Below are 27,487 nucleotides of genomic sequence, written 5' to 3'. Positions count from 1 at the left end.
TAACCACTGAGCCATGTATATATATATATGTACACAACATAGATGCTGATTAGAGATAAACACATGTCAGTGGTCATAATGTTATGTCTGAATGTACAAGTATATTATATATACATAGAGAAAAACTGCACAGACCTCTATTTCTACATCCCAGATTTTTTTGCATTCCATACTATGCATTGTTATATATGTGCCAAATATAATGAATTTAAACTTTTAGAAAAAAAAAATAATGTTATGGAAATGTCACTATTTCTATGCTATTTTTAGGTCCAACGATTTGTAAAAACATGATATTTTAACACCAAATAGGCCTTTATGGTAAAGGGAAACAAGAACAGACAGAAACAATATCGATATGTCATTATTCATTTTTATTTGAGATAAATGGTTCATTTCTTTGCACAGAATTTCTTAACATATTTCACATTGCACAAATGTGGCTGGTAAAATGCTCCGCTGTGTAGATGCTACAAAAATTTTGAACTCCAAGAACAACTGTAAATATCTTGGATTTATGGCCGATGAAAGTTATTGTGAGAAATGCTTCCGAATTCATAGGTGTCCACATGTCCCATGTCAAATTAACAGATTTGGCATTTTTAAATTATAGCATGTATCTAAACGAAGCTTTTTAAATAACATGAACTTAAATCTTGTAAAGTGGCATTGTGGTGTATTTTCCTCTGTTCTCTTTGCACATGTTAATGCTTTTTTGATCTATTTGCGACTTTTGTTAAGGTTACAATACATTACACACATGAATAATAGCTAGAAATTTGTATGTTTTTGTTAGGTAGATAAAGTGCTTTTTTGTTATGTAAATAAAGTGTTATCATAAACACACTTTACATTTGTCGCCCTAAATACATGTTTTAAATACACAGTTAAATAAATAATTATTTAAACAACAAGATCAATAGTAATTTACAAGACATAATTATTAAATAAATAAATCCTTTAGTAGCAAAAAATAAAGTCACATCAATTACAGTCTTGTAGACGTCCTGAATGCACAGCAATACAGGAAATGTATTTTTAACACATGTAAAAGGATTTTAGTTTTGATTTTTAGTTTTTGTATCTGAACTTTTTAGAGGTTGTGAATATAGTAACGTATGTTGTATGACCGCCTTCTTTCCCAGCGTTGCCTTACTGCTGCACAACAACCACAGAGCAAACACTAAGGAGAGAGAAAGTGGGCGTATGTCATGAAATGGAATAAAAAAACATTTAATAATTGTAAACTGCATTTAGAAATTGTGATACTTACACAAAGCAAAATCCAGCAAGGTATAAGAAGGATGGCTATAGCACAAGGTACAATTATAGCCACGATCCATGCTAGACTAGTGCTGTTGTTTGGTCCTGAAGTGTTTATCACCGTGGGGGAAAAGGTGGTTGCAGCTGCAGCTGCAGCATTTCTAAGTTCTCTAACAAATATGCTAGGTGTTGTGATGTCACTGTCTAAGAAAATATACTCTATATTGGCCAGAATCACGGTTCCGTTATCCCTGTTGAGAGATTACATTCGCACAATTAGAACCACACACAAAAGTGCCTACCAACTGATATAACCAAGGCAGATTTTTTGAAAACATCACGCTTTTCTGCTCAGAATTTTTTTGTTCTAATTTACTTTGATATAACATTTACAATGAATTAAAAAAAAAACTTACGTGAAACTGGCTTGTTTGAATTTAAAATCCTTAGTTGAGGGGGCATTTAAGATCCTGTTCAACTGAAAAGCAAAAATTACAAAGATTTGTTGGTTTCCTAATATGCTCAGAATACTGTGATTACGGAAGGATTTTTGTACTGACAAATACATAATATACATAATAATTCATGAAATAGAAACACTTTACAATAAGGTTGTATTGGTTAATGCATTAGTTAACATTAACAATGGATTCTTCCGAAGCATTTATTAATCTTACTTCATGTTGATTTCAACATTTACTAATACGCTAAAAAAATCAAAAGTGTTAACTTGTCTTTGAACCTCAGAGTCATATTTGCTGAACAGCTGTCCTTCAGTTATCACATTGTAAAGACAACGCGGACTTAAGGTTAAAACCAATCTCCAGGCTCTAATAATCTCAAAATTGGACTACTGCAATGCTCTCCTTGCTGGTCTTCCTTCTAACACTGTCAAACCGCTCCAGCTGGTCCAGAATTCAGAAGCACGCCTCGAGTACCAACAGCCCAAAGGGACTCGTGTGACTCCCCTTTTCATCTCTCTACACTGACTACCGGTTGAAGCCCGTATCAGATTCAAGTCACTAATGCTTGCCTACAGGACCATCACTGGATCTGCACAGGCATACATTCACACCCTACTACAATCCTACACACCCCATCAAGATCCCTGCGTTCAACAAACCAGCGGCGTCTTGTGTTGCCTTCCCATAAGGGCAGTATATATCTTTCTCACTCATTCTCATTCAAAACTTCTTCCTGGTGGAACATTGTTCCTAACTCAGTCCGGTCAACCACATCTCTCACAACATTAAAAAAATACTTAAAACCTATCTCTCAGTGAATACTAGACAGACAAATGTTTTCTAAAAAACTATCTCGCTCTTTATTAGTTAAAGGAGCTGTGTGTAATTTTTTTATGGGATCTATTGACAGAAATGCAATCTCATATGTAAACTATGTCTATAGAGGTGTTTAAAGGCACAATGAACATAATGCTTACATAATCAACGTTATAGAGTTTTGTTCTTTTATAGCCTTAGAATGAGCTTTTTCTATATACACACTGCGGGTCCCCTGCATCGAATTTGCCATGTTGTTTCTACAATAGCCCTAAATGGACAAACTGCTCTAAGAGCTCTTATCCTAAATTAGTTATCTCCATCTGCAAAGAAGCAAAAACATGACAACATTTTAGTCCTGTGTAAGCCACAGTAGTGCTTTGAAAGAGAGGGGTCGAGTAAGCCCTTCGGATCAATTCCCAACCTCACTACTAAATGCCATTTGATTTCATACACTGGACCTCTAATGTGAGCAAATGCATTTACTAATGTTAACAAATACAACCATATTGTAATGGGTTAACCATACAATTCCTTATACTCACCAATTCATCTATAGATTGCTGAATTGATATCAATGTCTCATTCTTGATAACAGGGTCATTAATCATTGTCTTATTATTCTGATTGTCGATTCGATATTCGAAATTGAGGGCAAATTCCTTGTCAGAAATTCCTTAAGAAAATCGGAAAATAAAAATTAGTCGTGTCATTAAAAGCTGTCCATTCATTGTAATAGTTGGATTTGAAATTTGTTTGTACATGATGAAATTTTACACCTGACAATAACCAGGAACAGGAGAAGAGAACTCACCCTCATATGTGACATTCACAAATTTCACATCTTCCTTCAGAATATGTGTGCTTCGTTTGGTTCTGAGGCTTGGCTCTAGATAAGTCTGAGCTAACTGCATAACAATGCTCTCACTCGGAAAGGTGCCCACTGTGATAAACACCAACCTAATTTTAATAATCACTCTTGCAAGCCTGCAAAGATGGCAAATGACAGTATTGTAAGAAAACATAATGTATATCAAAGGCATCTACAATCTACAATGCAAAATATGGTAAGAATCATAAGACTTACGGAGTTCCCTTTGTCGTTGGAGTAATAGCTGTAGTTTCAATAAAATAAACATATTTTTTAAATAAAAAATAAACTTAGTTTAAAACTACCGTGATTTAAATGTATTTACAGTATTTGGAGATCTTAAATATGCTAATAGTATTATTCTTTATATTTGATGGGGAAAGATTTTTTTATTACTTACCCATGAGTGACTGGAGCTTTTGTAGGTAGCTGACTGGTTGTATACTTTCTCCTTCTTGTATGATGTAATTCAAAGAACCATTTATTAGGTTATATGAGTTCCTGAAAAATGTTGTTATAAGCTTCAGTTCATGTGTTAGAAAAAGTTTAAGAAAACATATTAGAAGCACAAGTTATGTTGTTTCAATGTCCTGAAATGATGTGTCTTTAAAAAGACAGTTATGCTGAATTGTGATCTAGATAAAAAGTCAATAGAACTCTTACTGGAAATTGGTTAAAACGGGGATCAAAGTAGTATTTCCAGGGTCATTCAGTACAATGTTCACCTACAGGGAATCAAAACAAACCATTCATCAATTTCTGAACAAGTCTTGCATTAGATGACCCATATTTAATCAGTTTAAACGTGAAAGCTTACTGCATATTTGACCATATCCTCCAGATTTTTATGGGGGTTATTTCTTTGCTTAGGATCCATCGGCATGGTGATGTTACTCACAGCAAATGTTAATATCACATTATATGAGGTTTCTGAGATTTCTGTTTGAAAATAAATGTACATTTATAATTTTGTTCCAGAACTAATTTAAGTTTGACACTTGCATGTTGTTAAACCATATGATGAGACTTACTCTCATAAGTGTAATCTGTCAGGTTGACTGAGGCATTGAGTTGTGCTTGTCTTTCATTCCAGAGATCAATTATAGCTTTCAGGACCAGAGCTTCACTGGGGACTGGAGATGAGGAGTTGAACTGTAATATGCTTTTCACCACTGCTGAACCAAATCTGTGTAGGTCACAACATTCATTTCATATAGTTCATGATTTTTAAACACATCAATGACTCAATTTAAGTGAACCTTAGGCGAGTCAAATATTTACTTACACAAGGTTTTCAGATGTTGTCAATGGTGGTACTGATGTAGTGGACGATACTGGAAACAAAGGCAAATGAAAACATTTAGATAAAAGCGGTTTATTTACTGCTCATGGATAATGAAGCTTTTACCACGGTAAAAATTGACATACCCATGGGTGACTGGAGCTTTAGAAGGAAGCTGACAGGTTGAATGGCTTCTCCATCTTGGAATATGTAATTCAAGGTGCCATTTATTTGGTCTGACAGGCTCCTAAAAGAAAGCGAAAATAAAACAGTTGCTTCAGTTTAGTAAAAAAATATAATTCAGTTTGTATAAAACATTTGTATTTTCTTGCTTTGGCAAATGGATTAAAGTTAAGATTTTTTATATCCTGACATGTCTAAAAGAGCATTATGCAGGATTATTATCCATTTAAATCTTACTGGAAGTCGGTGGAGTTGGGCTTCAAAAGTGGTTTGCCAGGCTCATTCAGAATAATGTTCACCTGCAGAAAGAAAACACTGATCAGACTCTGAACAAGTCTTGCAATGGACAAAAACTATTTCACTGATTTAAAGGTGAGTGCTTACTGCATTATTGACAATGTCCTGCAGATTTTTCAAGGTGTCGTTTCTTTTCTCAAGATCCACTGGCATGGTGATGTTACTCACAGCAAATGTTAATATCACATTATATGAGGTTTCTGAGATTTCTGTTTGAAAATAAATGTACATTTATAATTTTGTTCCAGAACTAATTTAAGATTGACACTAGCATATTGTTAAACCATACGATGAGACTTACTCTCATAAGTGTAATTTGTCAGTTTGACTGAGTCATTGAGTTTTGCTTGTCTTTCAATCAGGAGATCACTGATAGCATTCAGGACCAGAGCTTCACTGGGGACTGGAGATGAGGAGCTGAACTGTAATACGCTTTTCACCACTGCTGAACCAGGTCTGTGAAGGTCACAACATTCATTTCATATAGTTCATGATTTTTAAACACACAAATGACACAATGTGAGTGAACATGAGGAGAGTAAAATAAATACTTACACGAGATTTAAAGATGTTGTCAATGGTGGTACTGATGTGGTGGACGATACTGGAATCAAAGTCAAATGAAAACATTTAGATAAAAGCGGTTTATTTACTGCTCATGGATAATGAACCTTTACCACGGTAAAAATTGACATACCCATGGGTGACTGTAGCTTTAGAAGGAAGCTGACAGGTTGTATGCCTTCTCCATCTTGGATGCTGTAATTCAAGGTGCCATTTATTTGGTCTGACAGGCTCCTAAAAGAAAGCGAAAATAAAACAGTTGCTTCAGTTTAGTAAAAAAATATAATTCAGTTTGTATGAAAACATTTGTATTTAGTTGCTTTGGCAAATGGATTAAAGGTAAAAAAATGTATATCCTGACATGTCAAAAAGAGCATTATGCAGGATTATTATCCATTTAAATCTTACTGGAAGTCGGTGGAGTTGGGCTTCAAAAGTGGTTTGCCAGGCTCATTCAGAATAATGTTCACCTGCAGAAAGAAAACACTGATCAGATTCTGAACAAGTCTTGCAATGGACAAAAACTATTTCACTGATTTAAAGGTGAGTGCTTACTGCATTATTGACAATGTCCTGCATATTTTTCAAGGTCTCGTTTCTTTTCTCAGGATCCACTGGCATGGTGATGTTACTCACAGCAAATGTTAATATCACATTATATGAGGTTTCTGAGATTTCTGTTTGAAAATAAATGTACATTTATAATTTTGTTCCAGAACTAATTTAAGATTGACACTGCCATATTGTTAAACCATACGATGAGACTTACTCTCATAAGTGTAATTTGTCAGTTTGACTGAGTCATTGAGTTTTGCTTGTCTTTCAATCAGGAGATCACTGATAGCATTCAGGACCAGAGCTTCACTGGGGACTGGAGATGAGGAGCTGAACTGTAATACGCTTTTCACCACTGCTGAACCAGGTCTGTGAAGGTCACAACATTCATTTCATATAGTTCATGATTTTTAAACACACAAATGACACAATGCGAGTGAACTTGTGGAGAGTCAAATAAATACTTACACAAGATTTAAAGATGTTGTCAATGGTGGTACTGATGTGGTGGACGATACTGGAAACAAAGGCAAATGAAAACATTTAGATAAAAGCGGTTTATTTACTGCTCATGGATAATGAAGCTTTTACCACGGTAAAAATTGACATACCCATGGGTGACTGGAGCTTTAGAAGGAAGCTGACAGGTTGTATGCCTTCTCCATCTTGGATGCTGTAATTCAAGGTGCCATTTATTTGGTCTGACAGGCTCCTAAAAGAAAGCGAAAATAAAACAGTTGCTTCAGTTTAGTAAAAAAATATAATTCAGTTTGTATGAAAACATTTGTATTTAGTTGCTTTGGCAAATGGATTAAAGGTAAAAAAATGTATATCCTGACATGTCAAAAAGAGCATTATGCAGGATTATTATCCATTTAAATCTTACTGGAAGTCGGTGGAGTTGGGCTTCAAAAGTGGTTTGCCAGGCTCATTCAGAATAATGTTCACCTGCAGAAAGAAAACACTGATCAGACTCTGAACAAGTCTTGCAATGGACAAAAACTATTTCACTGATTTAAAGGTGAGTACTTACTGCATTATTGACAATGTCCTGCAGATTTTTCAAGGTCTCGTTTCTTTTCTCAGGATCCACTGGCATGGTGATGTTACTCACAGCAAATGTTAATATCACATTATATGAGGTTTCTGAGATTTCTGTTTGAAAATAAATGTACATTTATAATTTTTTCACAGAACTAATTTAAGTTTGACACTGCCATATTGTTAAACCATACGATGAGACTTACTCTCATAAGTGTAATTTGTCAGTTTGACTGAGTCATTGAGTTTTGCTTGTCTTTCAATCAGGAGATCACTGATAGCATTCAGGACCAGAGCTTCACTGGGGACTGGAGATGAGGAGCTGAACTGTAATACGCTTTTCACCACTGCTGAACCAGGTCTGTGAAGGTCACAACATTCATTTCATATAGTTCATGATTTTTAAACACACAAATGACACAATGTGAGTGAACATGAGGAGAGTAAAATAAATACTTACACGAGATTTAAAGATGTTGTCAATGGTGGTACTGATGTGGTGGACGATACTGGAATCAAAGTCAAATGAAAACATTTAGATAAAAGCGGTTTATTTACTGCTCATGGATAATGAACCTTTACCACGGTAAAAATTGACATACCCATGGGTGACTGTAGCTTTAGAAGGAAGCTGACAGGTTGTATGCCTTCTCCATCTTGGATGCTGTAATTCAAGGTGCCATTTATTTGGTCTGACAGGCTCCTAAAAGAAAGCGAAAATAAAACAGTTGCTTCAGTTTAGTAAAAAAATATAATTCAGTTTGTATGAAAACATTTGTATTTAGTTGCTTTGGCAAATGGATTAAAGGTAAAAAAATGTATATCCTGACATGTCAAAAAGAGCATTATGCAGGATTATTATCCATTTAAATCTTACTGGAAGTCGGTGGAGTTGGGCTTCAAAAGTGGTTTGCCAGGCTCATTCAGAATAATGTTCACCTGCAGAAAGAAAACACTGATCAGATTCTGAACAAGTCTTGCAATGGACAAAAACTATTTCACTGATTTAAAGGTGAGTGCTTACTGCATTATTGACAATGTCCTGCATATTTTTCAAGGTCTCGTTTCTTTTCTCAGGATCCACTGGCATGGTGATGTTACTCACAGCAAATGTTAATATCACATTATATGAGGTTTCTGAGATTTCTGTTTGAAAATAAATGTACATTTATAATTTTGTTCCAGAACTAATTTAAGATTGACACTGCCATATTGTTAAACCATACGATGAGACTTACTCTCATAAGTGTAATTTGTCAGTTTGACTGAGTCATTGAGTTTTGCTTGTCTTTCAATCAGGAGATCACTGATAGCATTCAGGACCAGAGCTTCACTGGGGACTGGAGATGAGGAGCTGAACTGTAATACGCTTTTCACCACTGCTGAACCAGGTCTGTGAAGGTCACAACATTCATTTCATATAGTTCATGATTTTTAAACACACAAATGACACAATGCGAGTGAACTTGTGGAGAGTCAAATAAATACTTACACAAGATTTAAAGATGTTGTCAATGGTGGTACTGATGTGGTGGACGATACTGGAAACAAAGGCAAATGAAAACATTTAGATAAAAGCGGTTTATTTACTGCTCATGGATAATGAAGCTTTTACCACGGTAAAAATTGACATACCCATGGGTGACTGGAGCTTTAGAAGGAAGCTGACAGGTTGTATGCCTTCTCCATCTTGGATGCTGTAATTCAAGGTGCCATTTATTTGGTCTGACAGGCTCCTAAAAGAAAGCGAAAATAAAACAGTTGCTTCAGTTTAGTAAAAAAATATAATTCAGTTTGTATGAAAACATTTGTATTTAGTTGCTTTGGCAAATGGATTAAAGGTAAAAAAATGTATATCCTGACATGTCAAAAAGAGCATTATGCAGGATTATTATCCATTTAAATCTTACTGGAAGTCGGTGGAGTTGGGCTTCAAAAGTGGTTTGCCAGGCTCATTCAGAATAATGTTCACCTGCAGAAAGAAAACACTGATCAGACTCTGAACAAGTCTTGCAATGGACAAAAACTATTTCACTGATTTAAAGGTGAGTACTTACTGCATTATTGACAATGTCCTGCAGATTTTTCAAGGTCTCGTTTCTTTTCTCAGGATCCACTGGCATGGTGATGTTACTCACAGCAAATGTTAATATCACATTATATGAGGTTTCTGAGATTTCTGTTTGAAAATAAATGTACATTTATAATTTTGTTCCAGAACTAATTTAAGATTGACACTAGCATATTGTTTAACCATACGATGAGACTTACTCTCATAAGTGTAATTTGTCAGTTTGACTGAGTCATTGAGTTTTGCTTGTCTTTCAATCAGGAGATCACTGATAGCATTCAGGACCAGAGCTTCACTGGGGACTGGAGATGAGGAGCTGAACTGTAATACGCTTTTCACCACTGCTGAACCAGGTCTGTGAAGGTCACAACATTCATTTCATATAGTTCATGATTTTTAAACACACAAATGACACAATGCGAGTGAACTTGTGGAGAGTCAAATAAATACTTACACAAGATTTAAAGATGTTGTCAATGGTGGTACTGATGTAGTGGACGATACTGGAAACAAAGGCAAATGAAAACATTTAGATAAAAGCGGTTTATTTACTGCTCATGGATAATGAAGCTTTTACCACGGTAAAAATTGACATACCCATGGGTGACTGGAGCTTTAGAAGGAAGCTGACAGGTTGAATGGCTTCTCCATCTTGGAATATGTAATTCAAGGTGCCATTTATTTGGTCTGTCAGGCTCCTAAAAGAAAGCGAAAATAAAACAGTTGCTTCAGTTTAGTAAAAAAATATAATTCAGTTTGTATAAAACATTTGTATTTACTTGCTTTGGCAAATGGATTAAAGTTAAGATTTTTTATATCCTGACATGTCTAAAAGAGCATTATGCAGGATTATTATGCATTTAAATCTTACTGGAAGTCGGTGGAGTTGGGCTTCAAAAGTGGTTTGCCAGGCTCATTCAGAATAATGTTCACCTGCAGAAAGAAAACACTGATCAGACTCTGAACAAGTATTGCAATGGACAAAAACTATTTCACTGATTTAAAGGTGAGTGCTTACTGCATTATTGACAATGTCCTGCAGATTTTTCAAGGTGTCGTTTCTTTGCTCAGGATCCACTGGCATGGTGATGTTGCTCACAGCAAATGTTAATATCACATTATATGAGGTTTCTGAGATTTCTGTTTGAAAATAAATGTACATTTATAATTTTTTCACAGAACTAATTTAAGTTTGACACTGCCATATTGTTAAACCATACGATGAGACTTACTCTCATAAGTGTAATTTGTCAGTTTGACTGAGTCATTGAGTTTTGCTTGTCTTTCAATCAGGAGATCACTGATAGCATTCAGGACCAGAGCTTCACTGGGGACTGGAGATGAGGAGCTGAACTGTAATACGCTTTTCACCACTGCTGAACCAGGTCTGTGAAGGTTACAACATTCATTTCATATAGTTCATGATTTTTAAACACACAAATGACACAATGTGAGTGAACATGAGGAGAGTAAAATAAATACTTACACGAGATTTAAAGATGTTGTCAATGGTGGTACTGATGTGGTGGACGATACTGGAATCAAAGGCAAATGAAAACATTTAGATAAAAGCGGTTTATTTACTGCTCATGGATAATGAACCTTTACCACGGTAAAAATTGACATACCCATGGGTGACTGTAGCTTTAGAAGGAAGCTGACAGGTTGTATGCCTTCTCCATCTTGGATGCTGTAATTCAAGGTGCCATTTATTTGGTCTGACAGGCTCCTAAAAGAAAGCGAAAATAAAACAGTTGCTTCAGTTTAGTAAAAAAATATAATTCAGTTTGTATGAAAACATTTGTATTTAGTTGCTTTGGCAAATGGATTAAAGGTAAAAAAATGTATATCCTGACATGTCAAAAAGAGCATTATGCAGGATTATTATCCATTTAAATCTTACTGGAAGTCGGTGGAGTTGGGCTTCAAAAGTGGTTTGCCAGGCTCATTCAGAATAATGTTCACCTGCAGAAAGAAAACACTGATCAGATTCTGAACAAGTCTTGCAATGGACAAAAACTATTTCACTGATTTAAAGGTGAGTGCTTACTGCATTATTGACAATGTCCTGCAGATTTTTCAAGGTCTCGTTTCTTTTCTCAGGATCCACTGGCATGGTGATGTTACTCACAGCAAATGTTAATATCACATTATATGAGGTTTCTGAGATTTCTGTTTGAAAATAAATGTACATTTATAATTTTGTTCCAGAACTAATTTAAGATTGACACTAGCATATTGTTAAACCATACGATGAGACTTACTCTCATAAGTGTAATTTGTCAGTTTGACTGAGTCATTGAGTTTTGCTTGTCTTTCAATCAGGAGATCACTGATAGCATTCAGGACCAGAGCTTCACTGGGGACTGGAGATGAGGAGCTGAACTGTAATACGCTTTTCACCACTGCTGAACCAGGTCTGTGAAGGTTACAACATTCATTTCATATAGTTCATGATTTTTAAACACACAAATGACACAATGTGAGTGAACATGAGGAGAGTAAAATAAATACTTACACGAGATTTAAAGATGTTGTCAATGGTGGTACTGATGTGGTGGACGATACTGGAATCAAAGGCAAATGAAAACATTTAGATAAAAGCGGTTTATTTACTGCTCATGGATAATGAACCTTTACCACGGTAAAAATTGACATACCCATGGGTGACTGTAGCTTTAGAAGGAAGCTGACAGGTTGTATGCCTTCTCCATCTTGGATGCTGTAATTCAAGGTGCCATTTATTTGGTCTGACAGGCTCCTAAAAGAAAGCGAAAATAAAACAGTTGCTTCAGTTTAGTAAAAAAATATAATTCAGTTTGTATAAAACATTTGTATTTTCTTGCTTTGGCAAATGGATTAAAGTTAAGATTTTTTATATCCTGACATGTCTAAAAGAGCATTATGCAGGATTATTATCCATTTAAATCTTACTGGAAGTCGGTGGAGTTGGGCTTCAAAAGTGGTTTGCCAGGCTCATTCAGAATAATGTTCACCTGCAGAAAGAAAACACTGATCAGACTCTGAACAAGTCTTGCAATGGACAAAAACTATTTCACTGATTTAAAGGTGAGTGCTTACTGCATTATTGACAATGTCCTGCAGATTTTTCAAGGTGTCGTTTCTTTTCTCAAGATCCACTGGCATGGTGATGTTACTCACAGCAAATGTTAATATCACATTATATGAGGTTTCTGAGATTTCTGTTTGAAAATAAATGTACATTTATAATTTTGTTCCAGAACTAATTTAAGATTGACACTAGCATATTGTTAAACCATACGATGAGACTTACTCTCATAAGTGTAATTTGTCAGTTTGACTGAGTCATTGAGTTTTGCTTGTCTTTCAATCAGGAGATCACTGATAGCATTCAGGACCAGAGCTTCACTGGGGACTGGAGATGAGGAGCTGAACTGTAATACGCTTTTCACCACTGCTGAACCAGGTCTGTGAAGGTCACAACATTCATTTCATATAGTTCATGATTTTTAAACACACAAATGACACAATGCGAGTGAACTTGTGGAGAGTCAAATAAATACTTACACAAGATTTAAAGATGTTGTCAATGGTGGTACTGATGTAGTGGACGATACTGGAAACAAAGGCAAATGAAAACATTTAGATAAAAGCGGTTTATTTACTGCTCATGGATAATGAAGCTTTTACCACGGTAAAAATTGACATACCCATGGGTGACTGGAGCTTTAGAAGGAAGCTGACAGGTTGAATGGCTTCTCCATCTTGGAATATGTAATTCAAGGTGCCATTTATTTGGTCTGACAGGCTCCTAAAAGAAAGCGAAAATAAAACAGTTGCTTCAGTTTAGTAAAAAAATATAATTCAGTTTGTATAAAACATTTGTATTTTCTTGCTTTGGCAAATGGATTAAAGTTAAGATTTTTTATATCCTGACATGTCTAAAAGAGCATTATGCAGGATTATTATCCATTTAAATCTTACTGGAAGTCGGTGGAGTTGGGCTTCAAAAGTGGTTTGCCAGGCTCATTCAGAATAATGTTCACCTGCAGAAAGAAAACACTGATCAGATTCTGAACAAGTCTTGCAATGGACAAAAACTATTTCACTGATTTAAAGGTGAGTGCTTACTGCATTATTGACAATGTCCTGCAGATTTTTCAAGGTCTCGTTTCTTTTCTCAGGATCCACTGGCATGGTGATGTTACTCACAGCAAATGTTAATATCACATTATATGAGGTTTCTGAGATTTCTGTTTGAAAATAAATGTACATTTATAATTTTGTTCCAGAACTAATTTAAGATTGACACTAGCATATTGTTAAACCATACGATGAGACTTACTCTCATAAGTGTAATTTGTCAGTTTGACTGAGTCATTGAGTTTTGCTTGTCTTTCAATCAGGAGATCACTGATAGCATTCAGGACCAGAGCTTCACTGGGGACTGGAGATGAGGAGCTGAACTGTAATACGCTTTTCACCACTGCTGAACCAGGTCTGTGAAGGTCACAACATTCATTTCATATAGTTCATGATTTTTAAACACACAAATGACACAATGCGAGTGAACTTGTGGAGAGTCAAATAAATACTTACACAAGATTTAAAGAAGTTGTCAATGGTGCTACTGATGTAGTGGACGATACTGGAAACAAAGGCAAATGAAAACATTTAGATAAAAGCGGTTTATTTACTGCTCATGGATAATGAAGCTTTTACCACGGTAAAAATTGACATACCCATGGGTGACTGGAGCTTTAGAAGGAAGCTGACAGGTTGTATGCCTTCTCCATCTTGGATGCTGTAATTCAAGGTGCCATTTATTTGGTCTGACAGGCTCCTAAAAGAAAGCGAAAATAAAACAGTTGCTTCAGTTTAGTAAAAAAATATAATTCAGTTTGTATAAAACATTTGTATTTAGTTGCTTTGGCAAATGGATTAAAGGTAAAAAAATGTATATCCTGACATGTCAAAAAGAGCATTATGCAGGATTATTATCCATTTAAATCTTACTGGAAGTCGGTGGAGTTGGGCTTCAAAAGTGGTTTGCCAGGCTCATTCAGAATAATGTTCACCTGCAGAAAGAAAACACTGATCAGATTCTGAACAAGTCTTGCAATGGACAAAAACTATTTCACTGATTTAAAGGTGAGTACTTACTGCATTATTGACAATGTCCTGCAGATTTTTCAAGGTCTCGTTTCTTTTCTCAGGATCCACTGGCATGGTGATGTTACTCACAGCAAATGTTAATATCACATTATATGAGGTTTCTGAGATTTCTGTTTGAAAATAAATGTACATTTATAATTTTGTTCCAGAACTAATTTAAGATTGACACTAGCATATTGTTTAACCATACGATGAGACTTACTCTCATAAGTGTAATTTGTCAGTTTGACTGAGTCATTGAGTTTTGCTTGTCTTTCAATCAGGAGATCACTGATAGCATTCAGGACCAGAGCTTCACTGGGGACTGGAGATGAGGAGCTGAACTGTAATACGCTTTTCACCACTGCTGAACCAGGTCTGTGAAGGTCACAACATTCATTTCATATAGTTCATGATTTTTAAACACACAAATGACACAATGCGAGTGAACTTGTGGAGGGTCAAATAAATACTTACACAAGATTTAAAGATGTTGTCAATGGTGGTACTGATGTAGTGGACGATACTGGAAACAAAGGCAAATGAAAACATTTAGATAAAAGCGGTTTATTTACTGCTCATGGATAATGAAGCTTTTACCACGGTAAAAATTGACATACCCATGGGTGACTGGAGCTTTAGAAGGAAGCTGACAGGTTGAATGGCTTCTCCATCTTGGAATATGTAATTCAAGGTGCCATTTATTTGGTCTGTCAGGCTCCTAAAAGAAAGCGAAAATAAAACAGTTGCTTCAGTTTAGTAAAAAAATATAATTCAGTTTGTATAAAACATTTGTATTTACTTGCTTTGGCAAATGGATTAAATTTAAGATTTTTTATATCCTGACATGTCTAAAAGAGCATTATGCAGGATTATTATGCATTTAAATCTTACTGGAAGTCGGTGGAGTTGGGCTTCAAAAGTGGTTTGCCAGGCTCATTCAGAATAATGTTCACCTGCAGAAAGAAAACACTGATCAGACTCTGAACAAGTCTTGCAATGGACAAAAACTATTTCACTGATTTAAAGGTGAGTGCTTACTGCATTATTGACAATGTCCTGCAGATTTTTCAAGGTGTCGTTTCTTTGCTCAGGATCCACTGGCATGGTGATGTTGCTCACAGCAAATGTTAATATCACATTATATGAGGTTTCTGAGATTTCTGTTTGAAAATAAATGTACATTTATAATTTTTTCACAGAACTAATTTAAGTTTGACACTGCCATATTGTTAAACCATACGATGAGACTTACTCTCATAAGTGTAATTTGTCAGTTTGACTGAGTCATTGAGTTTTGCTTGTCTTTCAATCAGGAGATCACTGATAGCATTCAGGACCAGAGCTTCACTGGGGACTGGAGATGAGGAGCTGAACTGTAATACGCTTTTCACCACTGCTGAACCAGGTCTGTGAAGGTCACAACATTCATTTCATATAGTTCATGATTTTTAAACACACAAATGACACAATGCGAGTGAACTTGTGGAGAGTCAAATAAATACTTACACAAGATTTAAAGATGTTGTCAATGGTGGTACTGATGTGGTGGACGATACTGGAATCAAAGGCAAATGAAAACATTTAGATAAAAGCGGTTTATTTACTGCTCATGGATAATGAAGCTTTTACCACGGTAAAAATTGACATACCCATGGGTGACTGGAGCTTTAGAAGGAAGCTGACAGGTTGTATGCCTTCTCCATCTTGGATGCTGTAATTCAAGGTGCCATTTATTTGGTCTGACAGGCTCCTAAAAGAAAGCGAAAATAAAACAGTTGCTTCAGTTTAGTAAAAAAATATAATTCAGTTTGTATGAAAACATTTGTATTTAGTTGCTTTGGCAAATGGATTAAAGGTAAAAAAATGTATATCCTGACATGTCAAAAAGAGCATTATGCAGGATTATTATCCATTTAAATCTTACTGGAAGTCGGTGGAGTTGGGCTTCAAAAGTGGTTTGCCAGGCTCATTCAGAATAATGTTCACCTGCAGAAAGAAAACACTGATCAGATTCTGAACAAGTCTTGCAATGGACAAAAACTATTTCACTGATTTAAAGGTGAGTACTTACTGCATTATTGACAATGTCCTGCAGATTTTTCAAGGTCTCGTTTCTTTTCTCAGGATCCACTGGCATGGTGATGTTACTCACAGCAAATGTTAATATCACATTATATGAGGTTTCTGAGATTTCTGTTTGAAAATAAATGTACATTTATAATTTTGTTCCAGAACTAATTTAAGATTGACACTAGCATATTGTTAAACCATACGATGAGACTTACTCTCATAAGTGTAATTTGTCAGTTTGACTGAGTCATTGAGTTTTGCTTGTCTTTCAATCAGGAGATCACTGATAGCATTCAGGACCAGAGCTTCACTGGGGACTGGAGATGAGGAGCTGAACTGTAATACGCTTTTCACCACTGCTGAACCAGGTCTGTGAAGGTCACAACATTCATTTCATATAGTTCATGATTTTTAAACACACAAATGACACAATGCGAGTGAACATGAGGAGAGTCAAATAAATACTTACACAAGATTTAAAGAAGTTGTCAATGGTGCTACTGATGTAGTGGACGATACTGGAAACAAAGGCAAATGAAAACATTTAGATAAAAGCGGTTTATTTACTGCTCATGGATAATGAAGCTTTTACCACGGTAAAAATTGACATACCCATGGGTGACTGGAGCTTTAGAAGGAAGCTGACAGGTTGTATGCCTTCTCCATCTTGGATGCTGTAATTCAAGGTGCCATTTATTTGGTCTGACAGGCTCCTAAAAGAAAGCGAAAATAAAACAGTTGCTTCAGTTTAGTAAAAAAATATAATTCAGTTTGTATGAAAACATTTGTATTTAGTTGCTTTGGCAAATGGATTAAAGGTAAAAAAATGTATATCCTGACATGTCAAAAAGAGCATTATGCAGGATTATTATCCATTTAAATCTTACTGGAAGTCGGTGGAGTTGGGCTTCAAAAGTGGTTTGCCAGGCTCATTCAGAATAATGTTCACCTGCAGAAAGAAAACACTGATCAGACTCTGAACAAGTCTTGCAATGGACAAAAACTATTTCACTGATTTAAAGGTGAGTACTTACTGCATTATTGACAATGTCCTGCAGATTTTTCAAGGTCTCGTTTCTTTTCTCAGGATCCACTGGCATGGTGATGTTACTCACAGCAAATGTTAATATCACATTATATGAGGTTTCTGAGATTTCTGTTTGAAAATAAATGTACATTTATAATTTTGTTCCAGAACTAATTTAAGATTGACACTAGCATATTGTTTAACCATACGATGAGACTTACTCTCATAAGTGTAATTTGTCAGTTTGACTGAGTCATTGAGTTTTGCTTGTCTTTCAATCAGGAGATCACTGATAGCATTCAGGACCAGAGCTTCACTGGGGACTGGAGATGAGGAGCTGAACTGTAATACGCTTTTCACCACTGCTGAACCAGGTCTGTGAAGGTCACAACATTCATTTCATATAGTTCATGATTTTTAAACACACAAATGACACAATGCGAGTGAACTTGTGGAGAGTCAAATAAATACTTACACAAGATTTAAAGATGTTGTCAATGGTGGTACTGATGTAGTGGACGATACTGGAATCAAAGGCAAATGAAAACATTTAGATAAAAGCGGTTTATTTACTGCTCATGGATAATGAAGCTTTTACCACGGTAAAAATTGACATACCCATGGGTGACTGGAGCTTTAGAAGGAAGCTGACAGGTTGAATGGCTTCTCCATCTTGGAATATGTAATTCAAGGTGCCATTTATTTGGTCTGACAGGCTCCTAAAAGAAAGCGAAAATAAAACAGTTGCTTCAGTTTAGTAAAAAAATATAATTCAGTTTGTATAAAACATTTGTATTTTCTTGCTTTGGCAAATGGATTAAAGTGAAGATTTTTTATATCCTGACATGTCTAAAAGAGCATTATGCAGGATTATTATCCATTTAAATCTTACTGGAAGTCGGTGGAGTTGGGCTTCAAAAGTGGTTTGCCAGGCTCATTCAGAATAATGTTCACCTGCAGAAAGAAAACACTGATCAGACTCTGAACAAGTCTTGCAATGGACAAAAACTATTTCACTGATTTAAAGGTGAGTGCTTACTGCATTATTGACAAAGTCCTGCAGATTTTTCAAGGTGTCGTTTCTTTTCTCAAGATCCACTGGCATGGTGATGTTACTCACAGCAAATGTTAATATCACATTATATGAGGTTTCTGAGATTTCTGTTGGAAAATGAATGTACATTTATCATTTTGTCAAAGAACTAATTTAAGATTGACACGTGCATATTGTTAAACCATACGATGAGACTTACTCTCATAAGTGTAATTTGTCAGTTTGACTGAGTCATTGAGTTTTGCTTGTCTTTCAATCAGGAGATCACTGATAGCATTCAGGACCAGAGCTTCACTGGGGACTGGAGATGAGGAGCTGAACTGTAATACGCTTTTCACCACTGCTGAACCAGGTCTGTGAAGGTCACAAGATTCATTTCAAATAGTTCATGATTTTTAAATGCACGAATGACACAATGTGAGTGAACTTGTGGAGAGTCAAATAAATACTTACACAAGATTTAAAGATGTTGTCAATGGTGCTACTGATGTAGTGGACGATACTGGAAACAAAGGCAAATGAAAACATTTAGATAAAAGCGGTTTATTTACTGCTCATGGATAATGAAGCTTTTACCACGGTAAAAATTGACATACCCATGGGTGACTGGAGCTTTAGAAGGAAGCTGACAGGTTGAATGGCTTCTCCATCTTGGAATATGTAATTCAAGGTGCCATTTATTTGGTCTGTCAGGCTCCTAAAAGAAAGCGAAAATAAAACAGTTGCTTCAGTTTAGTAAAAAAATATAATTCAGTTTGTATAAAACATTTGTATTTACTTGCTTTGGCAAATGGATTAAAGTTAAGATTTTTTATATCCTGACATGTCTAAAAGAGCATTATGCAGGATTATTATGCATTTAAATCTTACTGGAAGTCGGTGGAGTTGGGCTTCAAAAGTGGTTTGCCAGGCTCATTCAGAATAATGTTCACCTGCAGAAAGAAAACACTGATCAGACTCTGAACAAGTCTTGCAATGGACAAAAACTATTTCACTGATTTAAAGGTGAGTGCTTACTGCATTATTGACAATGTCCTGCAGATTTTTCAAGGTGTCGTTTCTTTGCTCAGGATCCACTGGCATGGTGATGTTGCTCACAGCAAATGTTAATATCACATTATATGAGGTTTCTGAGATTTCTGTTTGAAAATAAATGTACATTTATAATTTTTTCACAGAACTAATTTAAGTTTGACACTGCCATATTGTTAAACCATACGATGAGACTTACTCTCATAAGTGTAATTTGTCAGTTTGACTGAGTCATTGAGTTTTGCTTGTCTTTCAATCAGGAGATCACTGATAGCATTCAGGACCAGAGCTTCACTGGGGACTGGAGATGAGGAGCTGAACTGTAATACGCTTTTCACCACTGCTGAACCAGGTCTGTGAAGGTCACAACATTCATTTCATATAGTTCATGATTTTTAAACACACAAATGACACAATGTGAGTGAACATGAGGAGAGTAAAATAAATACTTACACGAGATTTAAAGATGTTGTCAATGGTGGTACTGATGTGGTGGACGATACTGGAATCAAAGGCAAATGAAAACATTTAGATAAAAGCGGTTTATTTACTGCTCATGGATAATGAACCTTTACCACGGTAAAAATTGACATACCCATGGGTGACTGTAGCTTTAGAAGGAAGCTGACAGGTTGTATGCCTTCTCCATCTTGGATGCTGTAATTCAAGGTGCCATTTATTTGGTCTGACAGGCTCCTAAAAGAAAGCGAAAATAAAACAGTTGCTTCAGTTTAGTAAAAAAATATAATTCAGTTTGTATGAAAACATTTGTATTTAGTTGCTTTGGCAAATGGATTAAAGGTAAAAAAATGTATATCCTGACATGTCTAAAGAGCATTATGCAGGATTATTATCCATTTAAATCTTACTGGAAGTCGGTGGAGTTGGGCTTCAAAAGTGGTTTGCCAGGCTCATTCAGAATAATGTTCACCTGCAGAAAGAAAACACTGATCAGATTCTGAACAAGTCTTGCAATGGACAAAAACTATTTCACTGATTTAAAGGTGAGTGCTTACTGCATTATTGACAATGTCCTGCAGATTTTTCAAGGTCTCGTTTCTTTTCTCAGGATCCACTGGCATGGTGATGTTACTCACAGCAAATGTTAATATCACATTATATGAGGTTTCTGAGATTTCTGTTTGAAAATAAATGTACATTTATAATTTTGTTCCAGAACTAATTTAAGATTGACACTAGCATATTGTTAAACCATACGATGAGACTTACTCTCATAAGTGTAATTTGTCAGTTTGACTGAGTCATTGAGTTTTGCTTGTCTTTCAATCAGGAGATCACTGATAGCATTCAGGACCAGAGCTTCACTGGGGACTGGAGATGAGGAGCTGAACTGTAATACGCTTTTCACCACTGCTGAACCAGGTCTGTGAAGGTCACAACATTCATTTCATATAGTTCATGATTTTTAAACACACAAATGACACAATGTGAGTGAATTTGTGGAGAGTAAAATAAATTCTTACACAAGATTTAAAGATCTTGTCAATGGTGGTACTGATGTAGTGGACGATACTGGAATCAAAGGCAAATGAACACATTTAGATAAAAGCGGTTTATTTACTGCTCAATGATAATAAAGCGTTTAGGACAGTAAAAATTGACATACCCATGGGTGACTGGAGCTTTAGAAGGAAGCTGACAGGTTGAATGGCTTCTCCATCTTGGAATATGTAATTCAAGGTGCCTTTTATTTGGTGTAACAGGCTCCTAAAGAAAGCGAAAATAAAACAGTTGCTTCAGTTTAGAAAAAATATATAATTCAGTTTGTATGAAAACATTTGTTTTTACTTGCTTTGGCAAATTAATTTATAGGTTAGATGTTTTTTTTATATCCTGACATGTATAAAAGATTATAATCCATTTAAATCTTACTGGAAGTCGGTGGAGTTGGGCTTCATAAGTGGTTTGCCAGGCTCATTCAGAAGAGTGTTCACCTGCAGGAAGAAAACACTGATCAGACTCTGAACAAGTCTTGCAATGGACAAAAACTATTTCACTGATTTAAAGGTGAGTGCTTACTGCATTATTGACAATTTCCTGCAGATTTTTCAAGATGTCGTTTCTTTCCTCTGGAATCACTGACATGGTGAAGTTACTCACAGCAAATGATAATTTCAACTCATAGGATGTTTCTGAGATTTCTGTTTGGAAATACATGTTTTTTTTGTAATTGAGTCTCAGAGCAGATATACGTCTAACATTTTTATTTAGCAATATTTATAAAAAAATGACACTCACTTTCATATGTGACATTTAGCAGCTTTACTGATTCATGGAGTTGTGACTCTCTAGCGTTCCTTAGTTCCATGAGAGCTTTTAAGACCAGAGCTTCACTAGGGACAGGAGTTGATGAATTAAATCGCAGTGTGCCTGTCACCACTGCTGAACCAGATGTGCTGGTTGGTAAATTTTGATTTGAATTTACATTAGATGTTTTATGTATTATCACTGGTTCTGAATACAAGGTAGTTGGACATGCAGATGTAGTGCTGGATGAAGTAAGTAATGTACTAGGTGTGTTTGTTGAAAGTGTAGTTACTGAAGTTGAATAAATAATTGTAGGGTTGGCCGTTTTTGCAGTTGTAAGTGTTAATGATGTAGGTGTGTTTTTTTGAGACACTTTGATAGTAGGTTTAGAAGAGGTTGAGACTGGTTTGCTAGTTGAGATTGTTGAGATTGTTGGGGTGTCAATGCTTGGAGTTGTAGATATTGATGATGTAGTTGTGGTCCTTTGAGACACTCTGACAGTAGGTATATTAGAGGTTGAGACTGGTTTGCTAGTTGAGATTGTAGAGGTGTCAGTGCTTGGAGTTGTAGATATTGATGATGTAGTTGTGGTCCTTCGAGACACTCTGACAGTAGGAATATTAGAGGTTGAGACTGGTTTGCTAGTTGAGATTGTAGAGGTGTCAGTGCTTGGAGTTGTAGATATTGATGATGTAGTTGTGGTCCTTCGAGACACTCTGACAGTAGGTATATTAGAGGTTGAGACTGGTTTGCTAGTTGAGATTGTAGAGGTGTCAGTGCTTGGAGTTGTAGATATTGATGATGTAGTTGTGGTCCTTCGAGACACTCTGACAGTAGGAATATTAGAGGTTGAGACTGGTTTGCTAGTTGAGATTGTAGAGGTGTCAGTGCTTGGAGTTGTAGATATTGATGATGTAGTTGTGGTCCTTCGAGACACTCTGACAGTAGGAATATTAGAGGTTGAGACTGGTTTGCTAGTTGAGATTGTCGAGGTGTCAGTGCTTGGAGTTGTAGATATTGATGATGTAGTTGTGGTCCTTCGAGACACTCTGATAGTAGGTATATTAGAGGTTGAGACTGGTTTGCTAGTTGAGATTGTAGAGGTGTCAGTGCTTGGAGTTGTAGATATTGATGATGTAGTTGTGGTCCTTCGAGACACTCTGACAGTAGGAATATTAGAGGTCGAGACTGGTTTGCTAGTTGAGATTGTCGAGGTGTCAGTGCTTGGAGTTGTAGATATTGATGATGTAGTTGTGGTCCTTTGAGACACTCTGACAGTAGGTATATTAGAGGTTGAGACTGGTTTGCTAGTTGAGATTGTAGAGGTGTCAGTGCTTGGAGTTGAAGATATTGATGATGTAGTTGTGGTCCTTTGAGGCACTCTGACAGTAGGTATATTAGAGGTTGAGACTGGTTTGCTAGTTGAGATTGTCGATGTGTCAGTGCTTGGAGTTGTAGATATTGATGATGTAGTTGTGGTCCTTTGAGACACTCTGACAGTAGGTATATTAGAGGTTGAGACTGGTTTGCTAGTTGAGATTGTAGAGGTGTCAGTGCTTGGAGTTGTAGATATTGATGATGTAGTTGTGGTCCTTTGAGACACTCTGATAGTAGGTTTAGAAGAGGTTGAGACTGTTTTGCTAGTTGAGATTGTAGAGGTGTCAGTGCTTGGAGTTGTAGATATTGATGATGTAGGTGTGGTCCTTTGAGACACTCTGACAGTAGGTATATTAGAGGTTGAGACTGGTTTGCCAGTGGAGATTGTCGAGGTGTCAGTGCTTGGAGTTGTAGATATTGATGATGTAGTTGTGGTCCTTTGAGACACTCTGATAGTAGGTTTAGAAGAGGTTGAGACTGTTTTGCTAGTTGAGATTGTAGAGGTGTCAGTGCTTGGAGTTGTAGATATTGATGATGTAGGTGTGGTCCTTTGAGACACTCTGACAGTAGGTATATTAGAGGTTGAGACTGGTTTGCTAGTTGAGATTGTCGAGGTGTCAGTGCTTGGAGTTGTAGATATTGATGATGTAGTTGTGGTCCTTTGAGACACTCTGATAGTAGGTTTAGAAGAGGTTGAGACTGGTTTGCTAGTTGAGATTGTAGATGTGTCAGTGCTTGGAGTTGTAGATATTGATGATGTAGGTGTGGTCCTTCGAGACACTCTGACAGTAGGAATATTAGAGGTTGAGACTGGTTTGCTAGTTGAGATTGTAGAGGTGTCAGTGCTTGGAGTTTTAGATATTGATGATGTAGTTGTGGTCCTTTGAGACACTCTGATAGTAGGTTTAGAAGAGGTTGAGACTGTTTTGCTAGTTGAGATTGTAGAGGTGTCAGTGCTTGGAGTTGTAGATATTGATGATGTAGGTGTGGTCCTTTGAGACACTCTCACAGTAGGTATATTAGAGGTTGAGACTGGTTTGCTAGTTGAGATTGTAGAGGTGTCAGTGCTTGGAGTTTTAGATATTGATGATGTAGTTGTGGTCCTTTGAGACACTCTGATAGTAGGTTTAGAAGAGGTTGAGACTGTTTTGCTAGTTGAGATTGTAGAGGTGTCAGTGCTTGGAGTTGTAGATATTGATGATGTAGTTGTGGTCCTTTGAGACACTCTGACAGTAGGTATATTAGAGGTTGAGACTGGTTTGCTAGTTGAGATTGTAGATGTGTCAGTGCTTGGAGTTGTAGATATTGATGATGTAGGTGTGGTCCTTTGAGACACTCTGACAGTAGGTATATTAGAGGTTGAGACTGGTTTGCTAGTTGAGATTGTAGAGGTGTCAGTGCTTGGAGTTTTAGATATTGATGATGTAGTTGTGGTCCTTTGAGACACTCTGATAGTAGGTTTAGAAGAGGTTGAGACTGGTTTGCTAGTTGAGATTGTAGATGTGTCAGTGCTTGGAGTTGTAGATATTGATGATGTAGTTGTGGTCCTTTGAGACACTCTGTTAGTAGGTTTAGAAGAGGTTGAGACTGGTTTGCTTGTTGAGATTGTAGTCAGTGGTGCAGTTGTAGTTTTAGTTGTTGAAGATGTTGCCATCTGCAGAGGTGTCACAGACATTGATGAATGTTCAGTGGTTTCCTTAGGAGTTGGCACAGTGTATGGAGCAGTTGTTGTTGCTCGGAGTGCCGTCGCAGTCAACATCGTTGTGGGGGTCACAGTTGATATTGTAGATTGATGATTGGTTGTTGGTGTCATTTCAGGTGCTACAGACGAATGAGCTATGATTGTTGAGTTTGAATGTGCCGTTATGGGAGTTTGAGTTGTTGCCTTAAGACATGGCCGTCTAGGGTGATTATTTCTTCGGGGTTGAGCCGTCAATCCAGAACTTTCAAGACATCTTGCAGGATGCCCGTTTGGACGATTTTTACTAGAATGTGCATTAGATCCTGCACAAATAACCCCCCACAAGCAGACTGTCCAAAAAATAAATTGAAAAATGTTATTATATTGAATGGCCTTTTCAATAACTGTATAAATAATATTCTTTATATTGTTGGCTTGATTTTTAGATTCTCATTCCATGTGCCAATAGTTGAGAATTAATAGCTGAATAACTGATTTCACATAGTCCTGTGTTGATCCATTTTTTTAAACTCACCCCAGATTTTTTTCATAATAACAGAATTTAAGTTCAAGCCTGTCTCCTATCATGTCTATTTAACATGATAAGAATTCGGCTGTAATGCCGTGTTGAATCAGGGAAAATTATTTATCATTTTATATGAATTTGTTTTATAGAAATACTTACAATAACACATTATACTAATGCGATACTTCATAAACAATTTCTCTAAATAACTGAATTTGAATGATTATATTAGTATGATATTCAATGTGACTCTTTTATGTGGGTGCATGTTTTACAACTTATCTACATCTTTACTTTAAGGCTAATCTTAGCACATTGTAGTGTTTACTTACGTGTGAAGAGTAAAACTGTCCATCTGCCATCATATTTTGAAGTAAAAGACCTGCTAAAATAAAATACATATTTTGATATTTTGTCATGAATATAAGAGTATATGATTTACTGTATGTGATAAATTATATTTACATATTTTATGTTGTTATTCATTCAGATTTTAAACACGTACATGCTATTTCTATATACTGTTTTTTTCTCATTTTATGATGATTTAAATCATGGTCTTTTCTTTCTTGAGAAAACAAACCATAGAAATTGTCCGTTTTTCATTTCTATTGTGGCCTGTTGGCTAGCACACTGTTAAATATGATCAGATTTAGTCATTTCAAAGAAGCAAGAATATTTGTCACTTGGACATAAGCAATTCCCTTTTTGAGGGAAAGGGTCTGTTACCCTATATAGACAGTATAGAGAATGGTTGGATTTTTATACATTTAATGATATATGGTTTAAAATGAAGTACATATCAATGTTTGTCATAAAAAAAATCAAAACAAACTGCCAGTAAAAGTCTTTGTGGTTTCGACTGTCCTGCAGAGGGCGCACACAAGCATACAACAGTGCAAGTGCAACACAATTACACCAAACAGTTAAGGAATAAGTAGCTCATATAGTCTGCTTTCCAAAGTCTTAATACAATTCTTTGTGGAACCAAAATTTGTATAAAGTACCTTTATTTTAAGAGTGTATGACAACAAATGATATCTTTTATATCTGTGTGACCTTGGTACAAAGACAAAAGAATGGATGCAACAATCCAAGCAAAGTAAAACACAATGACCATAATAAGAAGTTCACAAGCAAAACTGAAAATTATGCAAATCCAGTATCGAAAGAGTATTTCTGCCTAATGATGTTGGAAGGTAACTACATTTATCAGCAGAGTGATATGATTAACTTCAACAAGAAACAACTGATGCTTCCAGGTTAGAAGAGCAAGAAAACCGTATTAGACCTCCCAAATTAGATTTCTGAATATTTGTATATATTTAATTATACTATATAACAAATATTATTATTTTACGATTTATAGAGTTTTTACAATTAAAATTATCCTTAAGTATTCTGAATTATCCACATGGCAGATTTATGTGATGATGATAAAAGTCATTCCAAATCACAAAAGCAAAATGTCCTATAATCAACGATAAACCAATTATGAATAATTTAATTTGCATTCATTCACTTACCTTCTTTGGCCGTTCAAAGTCATAACAGTGTATTGCGATAATCTCTGTGAATTGTCTTCTTGGATCAAAAGTAACTGACTGAAAATAAATATTTTGGGTGATCGTATATCAAGAGTGTGTGACGCTTGTAGGGTGTGTCAACAGGTGTAGTTGGGTGACCGATCCCTGTCTTCTTGCAATAGAGAACCATACTGCTGTTATTCCCTATCAACAATAAGGGGCGTTAATGCAACTGCATGAATGTGAAGAATTTAAATGAGCCAAAGAATAAAGAGTGTTTCGGTTGCAGAAGATGTGTGAATTACCAAACAAGAATTTATCAAATAAAACTTGTGGTGCTGTGACTGTACAGGCTAGATAATTAGTTTCAAACGTTTTAA

General features: G+C 36.0%; 1 protein-coding gene across 1 annotated transcript; it reads right to left on the bottom strand.

Moving 5' to 3' along the window:
- Nucleotides 1–353: 353 nt before the first annotated feature.
- LOC130436611 (serine-rich adhesin for platelets-like) lies at nucleotides 354–27,171 on the bottom strand. The gene is made up of 97 exons (XM_056767420.1): nucleotides 27,108–27,171; nucleotides 25,914–25,966; nucleotides 21,989–25,405; nucleotides 21,770–21,891; nucleotides 21,623–21,684; nucleotides 21,357–21,457; nucleotides 21,214–21,262; nucleotides 20,960–21,114; nucleotides 20,746–20,867; nucleotides 20,599–20,660; nucleotides 20,325–20,425; nucleotides 20,183–20,231; nucleotides 19,929–20,083; nucleotides 19,715–19,836; nucleotides 19,568–19,629; nucleotides 19,294–19,394; nucleotides 19,151–19,199; nucleotides 18,897–19,051; nucleotides 18,683–18,804; nucleotides 18,536–18,597; nucleotides 18,262–18,362; nucleotides 18,119–18,167; nucleotides 17,865–18,019; nucleotides 17,651–17,772; nucleotides 17,504–17,565; nucleotides 17,229–17,329; nucleotides 17,086–17,134; nucleotides 16,832–16,986; nucleotides 16,618–16,739; nucleotides 16,471–16,532; nucleotides 16,196–16,296; nucleotides 16,053–16,101; nucleotides 15,799–15,953; nucleotides 15,585–15,706; nucleotides 15,438–15,499; nucleotides 15,164–15,264; nucleotides 15,021–15,069; nucleotides 14,767–14,921; nucleotides 14,553–14,674; nucleotides 14,406–14,467; nucleotides 14,132–14,232; nucleotides 13,989–14,037; nucleotides 13,735–13,889; nucleotides 13,521–13,642; nucleotides 13,374–13,435; nucleotides 13,100–13,200; nucleotides 12,957–13,005; nucleotides 12,703–12,857; nucleotides 12,489–12,610; nucleotides 12,342–12,403; nucleotides 12,068–12,168; nucleotides 11,926–11,974; nucleotides 11,672–11,826; nucleotides 11,458–11,579; nucleotides 11,311–11,372; nucleotides 11,036–11,136; nucleotides 10,894–10,942; nucleotides 10,640–10,794; nucleotides 10,426–10,547; nucleotides 10,279–10,340; nucleotides 10,005–10,105; nucleotides 9,862–9,910; nucleotides 9,608–9,762; nucleotides 9,394–9,515; nucleotides 9,247–9,308; nucleotides 8,972–9,072; nucleotides 8,829–8,877; nucleotides 8,575–8,729; nucleotides 8,361–8,482; nucleotides 8,214–8,275; nucleotides 7,939–8,039; nucleotides 7,797–7,845; nucleotides 7,543–7,697; nucleotides 7,329–7,450; nucleotides 7,182–7,243; nucleotides 6,907–7,007; nucleotides 6,764–6,812; nucleotides 6,510–6,664; nucleotides 6,296–6,417; nucleotides 6,149–6,210; nucleotides 5,874–5,974; nucleotides 5,732–5,780; nucleotides 5,478–5,632; nucleotides 5,264–5,385; nucleotides 5,117–5,178; nucleotides 4,843–4,943; nucleotides 4,700–4,748; nucleotides 4,446–4,600; nucleotides 4,232–4,353; nucleotides 4,078–4,139; nucleotides 3,815–3,915; nucleotides 3,631–3,658; nucleotides 3,358–3,530; nucleotides 3,089–3,219; nucleotides 1,680–1,741; nucleotides 1,274–1,514; nucleotides 354–1,183 (listed from the first exon to the last, which is right to left on the bottom strand). Exons 1-97 carry the CDS (start codon nucleotides 27,128–27,130, stop codon nucleotides 1,094–1,096), a joined length of 12,816 nt encoding a protein of 4,271 aa, XP_056623398.1. The 5' UTR covers nucleotides 27,131–27,171; the 3' UTR covers nucleotides 354–1,093.
- Nucleotides 27,172–27,487: the final 316 nt, after the last annotated feature.

This window comes from Triplophysa dalaica, chromosome 2 (genome assembly GCF_015846415.1).
Source record: "Triplophysa dalaica isolate WHDGS20190420 chromosome 2, ASM1584641v1, whole genome shotgun sequence".
NCBI lineage: Eukaryota > Metazoa > Chordata > Actinopteri > Cypriniformes > Nemacheilidae > Triplophysa > Triplophysa dalaica.
The sequence above is the reverse complement of the archived record's forward strand: the minus strand, read 5'-3'. Positions and strand labels throughout refer to the sequence as shown.

Coding starts and splice junctions, on each gene's coding strand:
- LOC130436611 (XM_056767420.1), bottom strand. CDS start 27,130: ATGACTTTGAACGGCCAAAGAAG. Junction 12,169..12,341: donor CCCAACTCCACCGACTTCCA/GTAAGATTTAAA, acceptor GCTTTCTTTTAG/GAGCCTGTCAGACCAAATAA. Junction 9,516..9,607: donor GACAAATTACACTTATGAGA/GTAAGTCTCATC, acceptor ATTTTCAAACAG/AAATCTCAGAAACCTCATAT.